Source organism: Piliocolobus tephrosceles, chromosome 6 (genome assembly GCF_002776525.5).
Source record: "Piliocolobus tephrosceles isolate RC106 chromosome 6, ASM277652v3, whole genome shotgun sequence".
Taxonomy (NCBI): Eukaryota; Metazoa; Chordata; class Mammalia; order Primates; family Cercopithecidae; genus Piliocolobus; species Piliocolobus tephrosceles.
Window position 1 is genome coordinate 69,445,031 of NC_045439.1, and position 16,538 is coordinate 69,461,568.

General features: G+C 35.8%; 1 protein-coding gene across 1 annotated transcript in view; it reads right to left on the minus strand.

Annotated features, from left to right (window-relative positions):
- TTC6 (tetratricopeptide repeat domain 6) overlaps positions 1 to 16,538 on the minus strand; it is a 217,135-nt gene that overhangs the window by 101,591 nt on the left and 99,006 nt on the right. The window contains exon 8 of the mRNA XM_023189672.2: positions 3,248 to 3,389. Within this exon, the coding sequence (XP_023045440.1) occupies positions 3,248 to 3,389 (142 nt within the window). The remainder of the gene's footprint in view (positions 1 to 3,247; positions 3,390 to 16,538) is intronic.

Here is a 16,538-nt window from a genome sequence, read left to right on the forward strand (position 1 = left end):
TAGAAGCTGGAAAGAAGTCCAAGATCGAGACACTAGCATCTGATGTAGGCCTTCTTACTATGTCCTCACATGGGGAAGGCAGAAAGGCCAAGAGGGAAAAAGAGGGCTGAACTTGCCCATTTCTAATAGCGTTCTTCCCACCCATAAGGACCTACTCACATCTTAAAGGTCCCACCTGTCAATACTGTTACAATAACAATTAAATTTCAACATGAGTTTTGGAGGAGACAAACATTTGAACCATAGCAAGGATATTGGTCTGCATTTTTCTTTCTTCCTTTTGTGTGTGTGTGTGTTTGTTTGTTTACTGCCTAATTTAGATACTAGGGTATTACTAGCTTCAAAAAATGAATTGAGAAGTCTTCCCTCCTCTTATTTTCTTAAAGAGATTGTATAGAATCAGTGTTAAGTGTTCCTTAAATGTGTGGTAGAATTCTCTCTAGTAAAATCATCTGGGCTTACATATTTAGGAGAAGTGGAATGTTCTATAAATCAATAATTCAATTTCCTTAATACTTATAGGGCTATTCAAATAATCTATTTCATACTGGGTGAGTTGTGGTAGTTTGTGTTTTTTAAGAATTTCTTCACATCATCTAAGTAATCAAATGTATGTGTGTATAGAGTTGTTCATAGTATTCCTACATTAATCTTTTGATATCTACAGGGTCTGTAGTAACATCTCATTTCATTTATAATATTGGTAATTTATGGCTTTTCTTTTTTTCTTGTCAGTCTTGCCAGAGATTAATTTCACTGATCTTTTCAAATGACTAGCTCTTCCTTTCATTAATTTTCCTTACTGTTTTTCTGTTTTCCATGTCATTGATTCCTGTTTTTATTCCTTCCTTCTCCTTGCTTTTGGTTCATTTTGCTCTTTTTTTCTTGGTTCTTAAGTGGGAGCTTAAGTTATTAATTTGAGACTTTCTCTTTTCTATTGAAAACATTTAGTGCTATAAATTCTGCTTAGCTATGTTCCACAAACTTTGATATGCTGTATTTTCATTTTTATTCAGTTCAATGTATTTTTTAAATTCCTAGCAATTTCTCCTTTACCATAGTTTATTCATAGTTGTACTGTTTGGAGTTAGATTCTGTTAGATTCCAAGTGTTCGGAGATTTTTGTTATCTTCCTCTTACTGATTTCTAGTTTTAGTCCCTTACGGATTTGCTCTATCCTGGTATATGTTTCGTGGCATCTGAAAAGAACATGCATTCTGCTTTTGTTGGGTACAGTGTTCTATAAATTTCTACTGGAACCTACTGGTTGATGAGGTTGTTGCTGATTTTCTAAGTGTTCTATGAATTCTTGAGAGAGAAATGCAGAACTCTCCAACTATAATTGTGGAATTGTCTATTTCTCCTCTCAAAATCTCCTCTTCGTAGATTTTGCTTTGCATGTTTTGCAGTTCTATGGTCTGGTGCATACATTTTTTAGGACTGGCATGTCTTCTTGATGTGCTGACACTTTTATCATTATGTAATGCCCTCTTTGTCTCTGAGAACTTTCTTTGCTTGGAGGTCTATCTTATCTGATATTAATATAGCCATTCCCACTTTTCTTTGATGGATGTTTGTGTATTTTTAACTTTTTTATTTTCAAACTAGCTATATCATTATGTTTTAAATTTGTTTCTTGTAAATATTATATATCTGGGTCATGTGTTTTAATTCATTTTACCACTGTGTCATTTAATTGCTAAATTCAAACCATTTACATTTAAATTAGGGCTTAAGTCTGTCATTTTAGGTTTTGTTTCCTGTCTGCTCTGTCTGGTTTCTTTTGTTTCTCTGTTTTCTTTTTCCTGTCTTCCTGTACATTACTTGAACATATTTTAGAATTCTACTTTTATTTATTTATAGTGTTTTTAGTGTATCTCTTTGCATAGCTTTTAAATTGTTACTCTAAGTATTACATTTTATAAATATAGCTTACCACAATTGACTGAGGGTATTATTTTACTAGTTCAAATGATATGTAGAAATCTCACCTCCCTTTATGTCTCTTTAAGACATATAATATGTCTTAAATATTTCCTCTATATTCTGTTACAACCACATCAGCATGATAAATTTTGCTTCAATGGGCAAACATAACTTAGAAAACTCAAAAGGAGAAGGAAGTTTTATAGTACTTACCCATATTTTTGCTTTACGTGGGCTTTGTTCCTTCTACATATTCCTGGATTTTGTCTCTTATTTCTCTTTATTTAGAGAACTTTTCCTAGCCATTCTTTTAGGATAGGTATGCTGGCAACAAATTTTCTTCTATCTGAGAATGTCTTGATTCCTTCATTCCTAAATGATATTTTTCTGGACATAGGATTCTGGAACACAGTTGTTTTATTCCAGCACTTGAAAAATGTTCTGCCACTTACTTCTGGCCTCCATCACTTCTCATGAGAAACCCATTTCCATTCAAATTGTTTTTCCCCTACAGGTAGCATGTCCTTTCTTTTTTGTTGCTTTCTTTATCTTAATATAATGCCACTCTGTGTCTCTGAGAACTTTCCTTGCTTGGAAGTCTATCTTATCTGATATTAATATAGCCATTCCCACTTTTCTTAGATTGATGTTTGGTTTTTCTTTATCTTTCATTTTCAGAAGTTTGAATATTATGCGATTTGTTCTATATTCCTTTGGATTTTTCCAGTTTGGGATTTGCTCAGGCTCCTGAATCTATAGCTTTCTGCCTTTTGCCAAACTGGTAACTTTTCAGATATAATTTATTTCAATACTTTTCAGTCTCTCCCCATCTTTTGTGATAACACAAATACTAGATCTTTTGTTATAGTCCCTCAGATTCCCCAAGGCTCTATTGGCCTCCTAGCATGTTAATAGATATAGTTCACATAAAAAATTATTGAGGTCTTCAATAATTTTTTTTGAGACAGGGTCTCTCTCTGTTGCCCAGGCTGGAGGTCAGTGATGCAATCACGGCTCATTGCCTGGGCTCAAGTGATTCCCTCATCTTAGCCTCTCAAGTAGCTGGGACCACAGACGTGTGCCATCCAGCTGGGTTATTATTTGTAGATACAAGGTCTCGTTATGTTGGCCAGACTGGACTCAAACTCCTGGGCTCAAGCAACCCTCTCACTATGTCCTCCCAAAGTTCTGGGATTACAGGCATGAGCTACCACACCTAGCCAGACCTCAACAATTTTTAAGAGTGAAAAAAGTCTCCTGAAACCAAAAAGTTTGAGGACCTGTGAGGTACAAAAAACTCATATTAAAGAAAGTTTCTTACTTTCTCTCCCAAGACTTGCAAGTGTGGTTTGTGAGCACGCTCTCTAGTTCCTTGTGCCAATTCAGGTGGTATCCCTTGCGGTGTCAGAGGAATATGGACACATTCTTGGTTGTCATCCATAACAGGAATTCCATACAATATTCTACAATGTGATAAGAACGATAAGTTTGTTTTTAAGTAATTGACAAAGCATAAGATGTTTGCCCTCATTTCATAACTCCACTGAAATAAACACATGGACATTTGATATCTGCACTAAACAGAGATTGTATAGAAGTCAGACAATCCAAAATGAGAAATAATCTAAAAAATGCTAATATCTGGTTCTTAATACATATTAGTAGTAATATTTATGATGATTTTGTTTCATTATACTGGAATAATAAATTCACCCTATGAATAATAAACTCACCCTATGAAAGCCTAGTTACAAAAGAGGTTAAAAAAAAACCTTCTCTACCTTCTGATCTCTCACCTATTCCCCATTCCAAGCCCACATATACACACAGAGTTTCATTTCTTGGACTGGGGCAAAGCATTAGCCTAAGCAGAAGTGCCTTCTCACATTATGGTTTTCCTTTCTTGCTGGGATGAACAGAAAACTGTTCAGGCATCAAGTCTTTCTTTTAGACTACAAGCTACATATACATAAGAATATATATGGAACAAAACTTATCAATACAAGATTAAGCTAAAGAGATGAGATAAATCAAAATTTGAAGGTAAAATGTGTCATTAATTACTGACCTATAGACTGGCTTAAAAATACATTAACTTTTGTACTGTAATACTTAACTGTAAAATAAATATAAAATGAACATAAAGACAAAATATCCAAGAATATATACATAGTCAAGTGCCACATACATATTATAGATATATCAATTTCACATTGAAGCATTTAGAGCTACTGTTTCCTCTAACTTATTGATACACTATTATATGAAGAATCACTTTATGAGTTACCGAATGTGAAAATTAAGCATACAAAAACCCAACTGATTACAGCAGGTTAATAGTATACTGAAATCCTCAAATCCCATCATTCCTGCTATTAAGAAGTAGACCCACTCAGAGCCAGGCTGGAGAAGATATGGCTTTGTCAGAGTAGAGTCATGAATAAAAGCTTCCTATCTTACCTACTAAAATACTTGAATTCAAAGAGAGTTTAAAACTCTACTCCCAGCAAGGTGAATACCACTGCCACTAAACACCCATTCCATCCTCCTTCTAATGTGCTTTTCTGAACTGCCAAGGATGGTAAGGTAAAACTCTCTTGGCCAGGCATGGTGGTTCATGCCTGTAATCCCAGCACTTAGGGAGGCTGAGGCAGGGAGATAACTTGAGGCCAGGAGTTCAAGACCAGCCTAGTCAACAAAGTGAAACCTCATCTCTACTAAAAACACAAAAGTTAGCTGGGTGTAGTGGCACACACCTGTAGTCCTAGCTACTCAGGAGGCTGAGACACAACAATTGTTTTAACTCAGAGTGCGGAGGTTCCAGTGAGTCAAGGTCGCGCCACTGCACTCCAGCCTGGGCAACAGTCAGATTCTATCTTGAAAAAAAAAAAAAACTCTCCTGAAGCCAGTGTTCTAGATATTATTTAGAATCCACTAACCAAATGCAATTTAGAAGGCAGAAGGTTCTGATGTTTCTGTTGGCAAGTACAGTCATGACAATGTTGAGTTCTTCTGTAGCAGTGTTTCAGTAAAGTTACGACTTTGTGAGTTGTGTTTTTTATTTGTTTGTTTTTTGCCAATGAGCACGTCAAACAGACACAGTGTGGCTCCAGAGTCCAAAGCTGTGACAGTAAAGGCTACTTAATCCCTGAATCTCAGTTAAGGTGGTATGTTGCCAGTGCTGGCTTCCAGATATGCCGCCTTCCTGTGTCAGGAGCAGCAGTGTCCTAGGCAGCCAGTTAAACATGCTCTGTGAGTCATCCCCAGGAGCTCTCCCTACCTAACGCCCCATTTTTCTAACCCTCTCATTGATTTTAAAACACCAAATTCCCATTACTAAGTCCTTTTTTGCTTAAAATAGCTATAGCTGTGATATGACTTGGCTGTGTCCCCATCCAAATCTCACCTTGAATTGTAGTTCCCATAATCCCCATGGATTGTGGGAGGGACCCAGTGGGAGGTAATTGAATCATGGGAGTGGTTACCCCATAGTGCTGTTCTCATGATGTGAGTGATTTATCACAAGAGCTGATGGTTTTATAAGGGGCTTTTCCCCCTTTTGCTCATCATTTCTCCTTGCTGCCACCATGTGAAGAAGGACATGTTTGCTTCCCCTTCCACCATGATTGTAAGTTTCCTGAGGCCTCCTCAGGCCTGCAGAACTGAGTCAATTAAGTCTCTTTCTTTTATAAATTACCAGTCTTGATTAGCAGCATATGAACAGACTAATGCAAGATGTTTCTGTTTTCTGAAGCAGAATTCCAGTGTATCCAGAAAAACAAAAGAACAGGGGAAAGTCTAGGGACTAAGAGAATGAGCCAAGTGAATACATACATCAGGATCAATAAGTATTTCTAAGATAGGCTGGGAGGAGAAGGAGATGGTGTTGAGGACAGCGGTGACTAACAAGTTATCTAGAAGCACTGCTGTACTTTTCTGTGGCTCTAAGCCAGAAACAGGATAGCAAAAGTCATTTACAGCTTACTGTCTTTTGCTCTTTCACATTCCAAAAGCACGCTAAATAAACAGAAATGTGGACTGGTTGGAAGAAAGTGAAGGTTATTGGACATTCTAGAGTGCATAGTTCTGGTAGACATGAATGGAGGCCTTGGTGGAACGTCTTACCTAAGGTTAGCCTTTATGTTCCTGTATGACAAAGATGAAGCACTTACCTGGAAATTTTTATCCAGATTTTCCCTGCTTCCTTCTTTCTGCCCAGAGAAAAGAACCAACCCTTTCTAGAGTCCTCTCTGGAAAACACCACTATCTCAGTGGTTCAGACTGAAAATCTCTTCATTACCAATCTCTTCCTCACTCCCAACAGTAATGACTATTTCTGTTCATTCTCCTTCCATGATGTCTCTCCTGTTCATTGCATCTTCTCTCATCTGAGTCCTGTGATACCATCTTTGCTGGTCCCTTACTTCCAGACCCTCCCTCCTCCAATCCATGCCACATATTCCTGAAATTGTTGTTATCAGTCACCCCCTCTCCAAACATCTCACTGACTATACACACACAGTATACATAACCCAAGCTCCTGACTCTGGCAGTCAGGGTCCTTCACAGTCTGGGCACCATCTACTTTGGCAACTCTGCTTCCTTCCCCCAACCCCCCACCCAAGCTACATTTGCAATGCAAAAAAAAAATGCCTTATGTGCTGGGATTACTCCAGGAGCAATAGGGGAAACAGGCAAAATCAATAGGCCATTATAGTACCGAGTGGCTATGGAAATGGAGAATGATGACAGCAAGACCTTCAGATCTCAACTCCTCCACCAGACCTTTACAAATCCTCCTCTACCCAGCCCAGATTCATGTCTGACTCCTTGGTTTCCCTGTTGCATTTCATCTGCTCTTTCATTATACAATATACTGCATTCTATTCCATATGCCTTTTTCACCGTAGAGCATAGGCTTGTTTGGGAGAAAAAGTGAGACTTACTCATTTTCTGTCTCCCAAATACTTGAATGAAGTAGGTACTAAATAAATATTGTTGAATTTTGGCTGAGTAAGAAAAGTCTCACAGCCAAAGCCAGCCCCATACTCTGCCCTGGGAAACAGAATCACTGGTAAGGCATGAGATGCTGGGGGTTCTCAAAAGTGTGTTCCCTATTGAGCAGCATTATTATCATATAAGAACTTGTTAGGAATGCAAGTTATTGAGCCCACCACAGACCTGAGTCAGAAACTCAGGAGCTGAGGCCTAACCATCTGTGTTATAATCAACCCTGAAGGTGATTCTGTGCACTCTGAAGATGGAGAACCACTAAGGTACTCAACCTTTCCTAAAACAGCCTAATCATAAGAATATCCTGGGATGAAATCAAATCTGCATCTTCCCAGACCCCTTCTCTGAAGATTCTAATTCAGTAGGTTTGTGATAGAGCCTGGGAATTGACAAACTTATCAAACAACCCAGATGACTCTTATCTTCAAGAAAGACTAAAAATCACTGATATAGTAGAGTGAGCCTTTGGAATGAGGTTAGAAAACAGAATTTGGGCCCCTCACTGTGCTGTTTCCTTCTTCAGTCTGTTTCCTCATTTACAAATGGCAACAGTGAGTTTTTCAGAGTCAAATGTCTTAGAAATCATGTGTGTGAAGAGGCTTGCACACAGAATATGCCAAGAAAGTGATTGATATTATAACCACTATTGTTTATGATCATTGAGGAAGCTGAATGAAGGAAACAAGCCCACCTCTCTTGGAGTGAAAGTTAAACCTCCTTTTGGGTCCACATTGGCATCCCATGAGGCCAGAGAGAGAAATGTATTTCTGATTGTATGATGCTGTTAAAGAAGTTTAGAAAACATTTGTTCTAAGTTGTGAGTACTCTGAAAAAATCTCTGCACACATCTTCTATGAGTTACATAAAGGTGACTGTGAGTTACATCTTGTGAAGCATGGAGAAGGGATCTCCCTCCAGCAATCCTCCCCTACCTTGGCATGACCCTAACAGACAGGTTCTCCATCACAGCTTCACTATCTCTTCCTTAACAAATTTATCTTGCTCTTCGGTGTACAAAAGCCTGCAAGAGGCTTCACAGGATGTAGATCACAGTCACTCTTAGGTAACTCATAGAAGATGTATACAGGGAAATTTGAAGAGTGCTCACATACAAAAGTTTCATCAAAGTCAATCTCACATGCAATGGTTCTATTCTAGATACCGTTTTTAAAGTGCTCATAGCAAACTGATTCACACTAAACTGATTTCACAACCCACTCACTGGGTCGCAATCCACAATTTGAAAAACATTAACTTACAGAGAATGTTGTTTAAAAAGCATACGCCAAGGTCTGGAAAAAGCTTTAGGTTTTCATCTTCTTGAAAATGTTAATCTACAAATAACTTTCTTTAGTCTTTTATAATTTTTTTCTTTGAAATCTACAGCAGAGGCATATAAACACTTCGTATGTTTTAAAAAGATCAGAAAATATAGTCTTGATAAAATAACAAGTCTATAGAAGAGTAAGTGTATAACTATATATATGTGTATATATATACATTTTACAAAACGTGATTGGGGAGGGGGATATTTATTTGTAATCATTGTAACTTCATTGCTACATGCAAACAGTGACATCTGGTGGAATGATACTGCTTTACTTTTTTAAAAATCCAGCTTTCACATACTGGTAATTATGGAAACAGACAAATTTCCAAATAATTCCTTTTTTGGTATTTCCATGTAAAAACAGAAATACACAAGTGTTAACTCTTACCAGACATTGATAGTGCATACTGAAATGATTTTTTGTCATCCCAAACTGTATTTTTAAAAACATGCTAAAGACATACTGACCGGGCTATTTGTTCAAAGTGGATATAACAGAAATTTAAAATTAGGTCACTATTAATTCCAGTTCTATCTCTGCCACCAACTGTGACATAGAGTGCAAAACTTTGCCTCAGTCTCCTCATCCATAATATGAGAGGTTTAGGCTAGGGAACTACTAAGATCTCTTATAACTCTGTTCAATGTACTTCTATGACATATATCACCAACTCACACAGTGATTCTCATGTTCTTTGGTGTAATACCTTAGGTCACTGCTTGGATTGTGCAGCAAGGAACAAGACCGTGTAAGGGGTAGGGGTGGGGCCAGGATTAGACCTGATCATTGAGAAATGACAGATGGTAGGGGGAAGGTCAATCGCAGATACCTAAACTGGTAGGAAATATAAAGCATATGAGACAGAACAGAGTATTACAAAAGAAGTGTAACAGACCACAGGTCTTGGGTGTACTACAATTAGAAAGGTTTAGCATGAGATGACGGCACATTTGGGTGGGGGGCAACCAGTGATAGGAAGTACAAAACCAGGCAATATTCAGAGACTGCAAATCTTTCAGTAATTAACATCAGAGAAGTCTCCCACAATGACCAAGGCCATATCCTTGGCCTAGAATCAAAACAGGATTTTCAGTTCCTAGGAGGGAACAAGCAATAGTAAGATAAAATCCTCATCCTGTATAAGCAGAAGCCCAGGTTCCAAAATTGGTTCACAATTGATCAAATACAAACCACCAAGGGCAAGTAAAATATGCTTCACACAGATTATCCAACTAAGCTCCTCAGATTCTTCCTATATTAGGTCAAATTGGTCCTAAAAACAGAATGAGGGTGAGTATACAAATTAAGCATAAAGAGAAAAAATGAAAGGGCCTTTCACAAATACACAAAGCAGTAGAATATAATAAAAACCACATTTAATATTATAAAGACCTGGGTTTGAATCCTAGCTGTTACCAGCTACATAAACATAGACTAGTCAATCATTATGCTGTATTTTTTATTTGGGAAATAAAATGATTTTGTTGACTACTTAGAGTTGTTATTAATACAAAATTATATAATAAATGATGTGTACTTCAATGCATTTTTCTGTTAGATAATTTTCCATTTTCTTTTCTTTTTTTTTTTTTTTTTTGAGACGGAGTCTCGCTCTGTCGCCCGGGCTGGAGTGCAGTGGCCGGATCTCAGCTCACGGCAAGCTCCGCCTCCCGGGTTTACGCCATTCTCGTGCCTCAGCCTCCCCAGTAGCTGGGACTACAGGCGCCCGCCACCTCGCCCGGCTAGTTTTTTGTATTTTTTTTTAGTAGAGACGGGGTTTCACCGTGTTAGCCAGGATGGTCTCGATCTCCTGACCTCGTGATCCGCCCATCTCGGCCTCCCAAAGTGCTGGGATTACAGGCTTGAGCCACCGCGCCCGGCCAATTTTCCATTTTTTTAACAAATGTTACTACCTTATTTGAAGGATTTGCATAAAATCTTTCAAATAAAAGCACACCTTAAATATTTGATTTGTAAGCTATCATCAGTAGAGATAGTAAGTCAAACTAATTACTCATATATGTGTCCTTACATTTTTATTTTTATATATAGATATATATCCTCAAAGGAATATGTTATCAAAATAACATCTATAATGTCATTTTCATAAAATGTATGTATACATATGTGTATGCACAGAAGAAAAGCTTATAGTAATCTACCATATAGAAAGCCTGATAGGAAAAGGTCACCCTTAGTACAATATTTTTAACAATCACAGAGAGAAACTATAGAGGCAAATTTTTCAGATCCTGTCCCATCCCACCCCCAATGCCTTTCAGGATTCTGACTGACTCAACTGCTAACATAAACCTGCATCTCTGGTTCTCCTACTTAAGATCTAAAAGTACTATTCTAATACCTCCAAGATAAACAGTCAAAAAATGCCTGGTAAATCTAGCCAATATTAACTTTGGGGAGCCAGAAATAATTTGCCTTCATTCAAAGTTGAGTACACAGAAAAACCCAAAATGATTTCTGTGAAGACAGTCTCCAAGCTACAAAAATGAAATATAGCATTCAAAAAGTGACAGAAAGAACATCCTTTTGGGAAAGATTTATTATAGGACACAAAAATATTTTAGAAAGATTCTGCTTTGTTTCTTGAGGTAATAAAATTCAGATAAACAAAAGAGATTCTCTTAAGAGACTGATAGAATTTAGAAAAAAATCTGTAAATGTCATAGCAGTCTCACAATGGAAATTAGAAGGACTTTTTTAAAATTTATACCACAGAAAATGAAACCACTGAAGAACAGAGGTTTAAGAGATAAATCTAAGCAAAACAATGATAAATATAGAGGAAAGATAGTGAATATCCAACATAGAGCTAATTGATATTTCTGAAGAAATGCACAAAATAAATAGAATAGAAACATTACTCAACATAAAACAAAAAAGTCTAATAGTGAAGAACTATATTTGCATACAAGAAGAGCTTTCCATGTACCCCCAAAAATTAATTAGAAAGCAATCCACTCTCAAACATATGCTAGGGAAACTGTTCATTTTAAAGCAAAACATAAAAATTCTGTAAGCATCAAGATGAATAGGAGAAACATATTCCATGCAAATAAATAAAAAACAGGTTGGCTTTAGATTTCTGCCTCACAAGATTAGACATCAGATAATGATACAAACAAAAAACACATAGGCAAATGCTGGCAGATAAAACAGATTATAGGAAATAGCAAAGAAGCAAAAAAGGAAAAAGAGATACAAAATGACAAAAATAATACCAAGTACATCTGATAGGACAGTAAATGAATATGGGGTGACGCAACCTATTAGAAAAAAACCTATCAGAAAAAAATTCTGATTAGCTCAAAAAATACTTAAGTCTATGCATTCTACAAGGGACACAACTAAGACAGACTAAAATTAAAATGGAAATATATGCCATATAAATAAAGCAAAAAATAAAACAAAGTAGCTTTCATTTTTATGGGTTAAGTGTACAATGAAAAGGATCACAATCAACAGTTTCTTGAATTTTTCTCTCACACACACAGAAAAAATTGTTTTATATAATACACATGTTGTTTCTGAATTTAGTTCTAACCCTTTCAGAATACAGAGCTCTACCTCATTCTTTATTATGGTTGCAATGCATCTCATTATTGAGTGTACAATTAAAATTCTTCCATGATGGACACTTAGGTTGTTTCCAGTTTTTAGTTATTATAAAAAGCAATATGATGAACATCCTTATGCATTTATCTTACCAATTGATAGTCATCAGCATATAAATGGCATTTAAAACCATGGTCCTGGATAAGATCACCTTGGTAAGCCTGGGCACTCCAATGTTGAGAAGTCAAGAGATGAGGAGACACCAGGAGGAGGGACTGAGAAGTCATAGCCAAGGAAGCAGGAAGATAGCCAAGAAAGGAGTGGTCCCTAAGGCCAAGGGATAAATGTGACTTCTGGAAAAGTAAGTGATCAACTGTGTCAAACACAATTGAGAAGACAAGGACTGTGATATCTTAAAGCAAACCTGATCATGTCATTCTTCCTCAGAAAACCTATCAATGCTTTCCCAATTTACTGTGACTAAGAATCCCTCCCCCAAGCACTCACAGGTGCCCTCACATACACATACAGGGTAACCGTAAAATCCTGCCTCTGCTCTAGCTTCAAATGTGTCACTGCTCTTCCTGTTCTCTAATACTGGACTTATTTCCAGTTCTCAGATGGATTCCAATTGTCCACAGCATGAACTCAAACTTCAAAGTGTATACAAATTTCCTGCATTTCTAACAAGTTCCCAGGTGATGGTGATGCCGCTAGTTTGTGGACTATACTTTGAGTACCAAAGACCTAAAACATTCTTTCCCCTCCTCCTTCCTATCTTCTATCCATCTTTCAGGTTTCAATTGCAGTATCATTTCCTCAAACCTCCCCAAATAATCAGGGACTCCTCTTACATGTTTCCAAAGCACTCTGCACAACTACATATTAATTGTCACATTCACAGTAATTAATTCACCTTTCTTTTCACTGGTCTCCAGGTTCCCTGAGGGCAGTGATTATGTTTCTCTTGTTTGCAGATGCCTCTCTAGTGCCTACCTCTGTGCCTGCTACAGAGTTAGGCATATCATTTGATTACTCAGATCAATATTTATTGACATGGAAAGATGTTTACACATAAGTTTTTAAAAGTTAGGTTACAAAACATTATGCATATAGTATTATTCTAGTTTTGTTCCATATGATTTATTTGTAAAAGGAAAACTCTGGAATCCTATATTTAAGAATGTTTAACAGTGTTATCTATAAATGGCAAAATTTTAATTGTTTTTCATTTTCACATTTGCTTGCATGTTTTTGTATATTTGTTAAAATATTTTTATTGTTTTTTGTAACAAAATAATCAAAAATGAAATTAAACATTGAATTTTGACACTTAAGCTTTGGTTTTTCCGTTGTTGTTGCTGCTGTTCTAATGTATAAAACTAATGATCTGTCCACATATTTTCCAAAAATTGACTAGGAATTTCTTTTTTAATTTGAAGTCAACTAGAGGGTTAAGTCTGGGATTTATAGCCTGGCATTGCTCACCACCCAAGAGCTGGCTATAAGGGGTGCCTGATTTGAAAAGGTCAGCCAATGTCTGTAGGACAGGATTTTTGCCACCAACTCTCCATTGATGGTGAATCAAGGAAATACACAAGTAGTTTTAGATAGACAAATCAGTGAAATAGAACGGAAATCCATAAATAGACTCAATAACATGTCAGAATTTAAGGTATTTGAAAGTTAGCATTCCAAATCAGTAAGGAAAAGAAGATTCATTGAATAAATTATATTTTAAAATTGTTCTTATCAAAATAAATTACAAATGGATTATTTAATTTTTTTCCAAAGGAAACCACAAAGTTACTAGAAGAAAATATGAGAGAATACATTAAAATGTAAATGTATAAACACCCTTTCTAAGATTAGCATCAAGACTGGAACACATTAAAAAATTGCTACATTAAAACATTTCTGATAGCATAAAACACCAAAAACAAAACTGAAAAGCAAGCAACAAATTGAAAAAATATCTAAATATATATGGCAAATAACTAAAATTTTTCATATAAAAAGATTATTCACAGAACAATACAAAAGAGATAAATGACAACTCCACAAAATGTGATCTAGTAATTCCCAAAAGGAAAAAAGCAAATAACCAAGAGACATCTAAAAATATGTTCAACCTTACAAGAAATGAATAAAAATAATAAAAGATTAGAAAAAATTCAAAAAGAGTAACAATCATAGTTTGGCAAGGGTGTAAGGAAAAGAACAGTGTCATAAATTGGCATAAACAGTGTCACCATAGCTTGGTTATAGCAGTAACTATGTGGCCAGGGACAGTGGCTCACACCTGTAATCCTATTATTTTAGGAGGCTGGTGCGAGAGGATCATTTAAGGCTAGGAGTTTGAGACCAGCCTGGTCAACATAGTGAGATTCTATGTCTACAAAAATAAATAAATAATAATAATTAGCCTAGTGCTACTCAGGAGGCTGAAGTGGGAGGAGCCCAGGAGTTCAAGGTTACAGTAAGCTATGATTATGCCATTGCACACCAGCTTAGGCAATAGAGCAAGAACCTGTCTCTATAAAAAAAATTTTGTATAAAGCAGTAAATATCATGAAATAATTTAAATGTTCACAAACAATCTTGATTGAAGAAACTCAGGCTATAGAATGTCATGGGTGGTTTAAACATGTACATATACAAGAGATATCTGAAAGGCTCTTCACCAAGTTATTAACATTAATCTAAGTCTTTAAATACCTTTAATGATTTCCCCTACTTTAAAGCCTCAAATATAAAATCCCATACCAAAACTTTGAACTAAATGTCTATAAACTTCTCTATATAACACACAAATCATTTTTAAAGCAAAAATATGGCCAATACAAGATTATTTGTATAGTTCTCATCATAATTACTGTTTAGCAAACTAAGCGTTAAGTTTGAACACTACACTACACTTCAAATAAACTTAAGTATATACCCTTCCAATTCCATTAAAATAGTCTTGGTATTTGCCATAAATAATGATTAACAAAATCAGGAAACATTAAAACTATACAACCACAAGTATTACTACCTTTGAAGTTAACTGATCATTGCACAAAAAATTGCAAAAAGTCATCCAATGAAAGGGTATTCATTTTGTTTACAGTTACCTTTCTTGAGAACACTTGGTAGTGCAGAAAAAAATTATACATTTCTCTGAACTTGTAGGCTCAGCAGACAGATATATTTTGAAAAGGTTAAGCTATGTTTAGCAAGGTAATCCTCAAGAGATAGATGCTGGAGAATTAAATATTCAGTACTTAAATTAACTTCTTATTTGGTACTTAGGAACAAATTGCCAAGAATTATCCTCATCAAATAGAACATTTATTGACTCTCGGAAAAAGAAAGTGAGGTCTACTTGAAGAAAAATATTTTCAGAATTGGAAAGAAACCAGCATTTCTAACACTTTGCATGAATAATTGAAGCTGTAAGTCCTCCAAATGATGCTTGGCTTGCATAGTGCTAATGGGAATGACTCAAAATAGTAGAGTTTCATGACTACTAGATTATGTTTATGTATTTATTTTCTACTCCCAGCTTTAGGCTTTAACATACATTCCAAAGAATGGCATGCTGAACTGCTGTTTTCTACTGGAGATACTGGAGGAGTTCTGAAATTTCAAAAATTCTTCATACACAATTTTTTTCAAGAATTTTATTTGATAAAGCAAAACTAAAAGACTTTAGATGTATAAAATTATGATTGATAAATAAATCCTAAAATTTTTTTTGCCTACATAGAAAACAAACATAAAAGTGACCTTCTTTTAGGGATTCAAATAGAAACTAATTGTGATTGCTAATCACTGGGAAACCAGGTCATTTTTAATTCATGAAATAATGCAGTAGTGTTGCAGTTTTTACTAGAAGTCAAGTTTGAGAAAATGCATTCAAAATATGCCATGAAAAGTATGGTTACTAATGATTTTGTGACAGTGTCATTAAAAGTAATATTTTAGAATAGTATTCTCATATACCCAGGATAGTTAAATTACAATACTAAAAAAGTTTCCATTTAACTTAATATTTAATATTTGTAATAGTTTTAAAACATGTAGTACATTTTTCAGTATTTTTACCAAGGCTTCTGAAAGGCAAGAGACTGTAGAGCAAGCATTCTCAATGGGTAGGTGATATCCCTCCCTGGAGGTAAAAATTGGTGCTTTGGGTGGGGGGAGCACAGAGTGATTAAAGCTTACTCTTTTTATTTATAAAGGACATACATTTATATAGTATATAAACAGATATACAGTATATCTAGCACATTAAAATTTAATCAGGAGGGGTGATTAGAAAAAAAAAAAAGCCTTAAAATTCTCTTTAAGTGGGTGATAATGTAAAGGCTGAGAAAAACTGAGTTAGACAAACCTGGATTCTAATCACTATCGAGAGATAGGAACTTCAGCAAGTAACCTGATATCACGAACCCTAAATTTCTTCATGAATAAAACAGAAATTACAACTTCTCCCTTACAGTTGAAGATTTAAATAGGAAACATATGCAAAGCACACAGCACAGTGCTCAGAATATAGTTATTGCTGCATGAATATTAGGTTCCTTCCCTTTTTTCCTTTCTTTTGAGGATGCTGTAAATTATACACTCTCCACAAAAGAATATGCAGATTCCAAAGGAAGGTGAGACCCAAGAAGGGGAACGAACTCCAAGAGCAATGACTTTTGTATG